The sequence below is a fragment of the Cystoisospora suis genome (genome assembly GCF_002600585.1).
Source record: "Cystoisospora suis strain Wien I chromosome Unknown contig_1751, whole genome shotgun sequence".
NCBI lineage: Eukaryota > Apicomplexa > Conoidasida > Eucoccidiorida > Sarcocystidae > Cystoisospora > Cystoisospora suis.
The window spans coordinates 597-4495 of NW_027154551.1; the positions used below are offsets into that span (position 1 = coordinate 597).

Here is a 3899-nt window from a genome sequence, read left to right on the forward strand (position 1 = left end):
CTTTCGATCCGTTTTCTCTCTCACAGTCAGCGTTGTCTACAATATAAGAAAACCGTAGAGTCTGTCTGACTCTATACATATAGACATGAATCTTCCTTGCGATCTTCAAGCAGGATGGATGCATGTGTCTTCTCTTTTTTCTTGTACTTCCTCTTCTTTCTTCATCTCTTCCNNNNGCGTCAGCAGAATGGCGACCTCCTCGTCATCTCTTTCTCTCCCCTTCTTCTTCTTTTTTTCCGTCGTTCCTTCTTCTTTTCATCTGACTATGTTCTTCTCTCTCCCTCTTAGTTTCTCCTTCTTGTCTCTTGCCTTCTCTTCTTCTTGGGGTGTGCAGCATGAAGAGTTTCTATACGTCTCAGATGAAGATTTTCGATGACGCCGAGGCATCCTTAAGAAATCTCGAGAAGATCAAGGATCTGCAAAGAAACCCAGGCCTAATGAAGGGGTGGACATTGTATGACGAAGCCATTAAGAGCTGTACAAAGTCTGTAGAAAAGTCTGAAGAGCTTCTCACGAATGGAGCTAGAGCTCTATGGATTTCCTTCAACAACCCTCCCATCACTCGTGTTGATACAAATGAGGTAAAACATACACATCGCAAATAGCTCGTCCACTCTCTCCTCTCCTCTCCTACTACCACTACTACTCACCCATCTATCTATCTTTAATCTATCTATTTATCTTCAATCTATCTATCTTTAATCTATCTATCTATCTGTAACCTAACACTCATACGCTCCTTTCTTTGCACGGGGTGTTTTTCCTCGTTTCCCCCTTCATTCTTCTCTTAATCCCCATCCTCTTCTCCTCATGGGTTCATCTTCTTCCTCTTCCACATCTCTTTCTTCTTGTTCTCACCCTCCTCCTCCTCCTCCTCTACCTTTCTCTTCATTTTGTACCCTTCTTTTCTTTTTTCTTATTTTTGTCTTGTCTTTCTTTCTCAGTGGTTGGATAGCGACCAATACTGGCAAGCCTTCGTTGAGAAGCACCACTTCTTCTCTCAGTATCAGCCTGGAGTTGCGGATCCTGAAGCTTCAAGCGAAGTGGAGGCAGTAAAGTCTTCCTGGCACACACGCATGTCGAAATTCAATGATAGGAGTGACACCCCTATGCTCTATTCCTATGTAGAAGACCTCTGCTCATGGGAGTTCTATGATATACACAGGTAAGGACATACAGGCAAAGAGAGACAGAATACAATACATATACACTTCTTTTGTCTTTCTCTTGTCTCCTCATCTCGTCTTCCTTACTACGGTTACTATGGATTTTTAGTGTTTCTTTCCTCTCCAAGACATTCCGTGTCAGTTCTCTTGGATCTAGTCAACACAACACGATCTATGTATAGATCTCTCTGTCGATATGTGTCTGTATAGATATCTCTATTGAGATATATAGGCGTGTGTGTATGTGGACTCACTCATATATGGATACAACGCATGCACATAGAGGCATGCGACTCTATTCTTATGCACATTCATACCTAATTCAACGTATCTGTATATATGCCTATGTACAATGGAGGTTGAGAGGTCTTTCATTCTTACTCTTTCTCTCTCTCGCTTTCTCCATACCTCAACTCTTCTATACAGCTACTCCACATCTTACGTCTCGAGCGCTGTAAAAGACTTTCAGTAGTCTCCTCTTTCTTTCTTTCTTTCTTTCTTTCTTTTTCACTCCTTTGAAACAGGAGAGTGTTCCTCGAGCATATGACGTACTACCTCATTCGAACAGGCGGCGACTTCCGCTTCTTCCCTGAGCTCCCTCCTTGGCAATGGCTCGCACATATGGAGGATCTGCGATTTAACTTTCTCTCTCTGGTAAACATCCAAGTCATCTTCTCTCAGTCTTTCTCTTCCCTGCCTGGGATAGAACTCCGTGATTTAAGCTTCTCTTCGAAAAAGAGACGCGAGAGCTTCTCCTTTGTGAAGAATAGAGAGAAGGAGATACGACGATTCTTTTAGACGTGGGAATAGCTGTAGAGGTTTAACACACACGGCGGACAAGACAGAAAGAGAGGAAGAGACAGAGAGAAACAGGAGTCGTTATAATGCCTCTATATAATGCTACGGTGTAGTACCAAGGGATGGAAGATCTTTCATGTCTTCTTGTATTGCACTCATTCTCTTAGGCTCTTTTCTTAGCTTTGAGCTACATAGATAGAACGACGAAAGTTTTCATGTGACGAAAAAGTCAGCTAGATTGAAAATGAGCGAATGTGTCCCGTTCATTGCTGTTCATGCCGAAGTCTCTCTCCGTCTCCGTCTCTCCTCTGTCTTGTCTCCTCGTCGTCTGTTTCTATCGCTCACATAGCAGCTTTGCTCTCATTGTGTTTCTCCTATTTTCTAGACGTAATAGACTCTTTCTTGGACGTAAACCAGATAAAAGTAGATTGATAGATAGACTGATGTATATACACAGGTAGGTAGACGGATAGATACATGCGTAGACCGACACTGAAGATAGATGGACATAGGTGCATAAGTACACAAGTAGCTCATGCGGAATACGTATCTATCTATCTATAGATCCAATTGGCTAAGGAGAGGAAGAGACGAGAGAAAGATTTTGACAGAAGAATGAGAAAAAAAGGCGAGGTTCACGTAGTACCTTAAAGGAGCTTCAAGAATTCAACAGGCGACTCTAAGAAGAGCCTCCCGCGTGTAGAAAGAGATTTGTGTGCCTAAATGCATACATACTTTCTTACCTCACTCTGTCCGAAATACTAGGAAAAGATGTCTTTTATTTCCTGCTGCCTACGTACTCCTTTCCTATTTATGTCTATCTAGATCTTGTATGTTTATTTTTGTTTCTTATCCCTTTTCCTCTCTTCTTTCAGGCTCAACACCGTCGATCCGAAATGCAACTGAAGAATCTGGAGAGAGAAAGACCTCTCGACTTCTTCCCTGTGGATGTGGATCATGATGGAGAAGAATATACACAGAAGTTCCTTCAAGCCGAGACGGAGATCTATCAGTGTATGACAGCTCGCTTGATGTCCAACTATATGTTTCTTTGTGACCCTTACATTCCTGTGCAAAGTCTTGAAGCGTTAGAAGAGATCAAGAGAATCGACAATGGAAAAGGAAAGGTTTATTCGCTTGAAGGAGACAAAACGGGAGGAGGAGGAGAAGCGAAGGAAGAGATCAATGCTTTGTTCTATCTTCCTATACAAGAAGCTCGACAGCTCTCAAGGCCTATGCATGCAGTTCATAAACTCTTCGTAAGTCTGCTCCACGAAGGAAACACAAGGAGACCCCTAAAGAAGATGAAAAGCACTCTTAGAGAGAAAAAGAAGAAGAAGGAGTTCTATCGGAGTCGTATTTATAACCCGGACCGTATGGTGTATGTACAGCCTTCTAGGTGTTCACGAGCGTCTCTGTTACGATTCTCGCAGACGGCGTGGCAACAGTTTTTTTTCTTCTTCATGGGTTTGATTGAGTTCTTCCTGTTGGTAGTCGGAAGAGCCTCGGGAGGGCCTTTCCGTCTACCATCTTCTCAGTAGGCTAGAGCTGGGTAGAGATTTCCATGTGTATGAGAATGACAGCGATGATAAGGAGGCTCTGCATGTTGCTCGTGCTCGTTAAATAACGGTTCACGGTGTAGAATGAAGCGTGCCGTGTGAGGGTGAGGAAGAGAGAAAGAGTCTTTCTCTTCTCCTCTCTGGTGGTTTCTTTCTTCCCTATGGAAGGTGGGGAGTGTATCAGTGAGACGAGTTTTGAGTGTCTTTTTCCACATCCCCTGTTTTGGCTTTCTCTCTTATCTGTTGTGTAGAAGAGAAAAAAAAGTCTTTCTTCCTGCGTCGACAGTTTTTTGTCATGTAGACCCGTCTGCACGAGATTCAAACGGCAGGCGATCACAAGAGGCTCGCTCCGTCTCTATCTATCTAGCTATCTATC

General features: G+C 43.1%; 1 protein-coding gene across 1 annotated transcript in view; it reads left to right on the forward strand.

Moving 5' to 3' along the window:
* CSUI_003887 (uncharacterized protein) overlaps window positions 1-3899 on the forward strand; it is a 7177-nt gene that overhangs the window by 587 nt on the left and 2691 nt on the right. Inside the window, exons 2-5 of the mRNA XM_068064082.1 lie at window positions 335-581; window positions 945-1165; window positions 1691-1820; window positions 2840-3223. Of these exons, the coding sequence (XP_067923935.1) occupies window positions 335-581; window positions 945-1165; window positions 1691-1820; window positions 2840-3223 (982 nt within the window). The remainder of the gene's footprint in view (window positions 1-334; window positions 582-944; window positions 1166-1690; window positions 1821-2839; window positions 3224-3899) is intronic.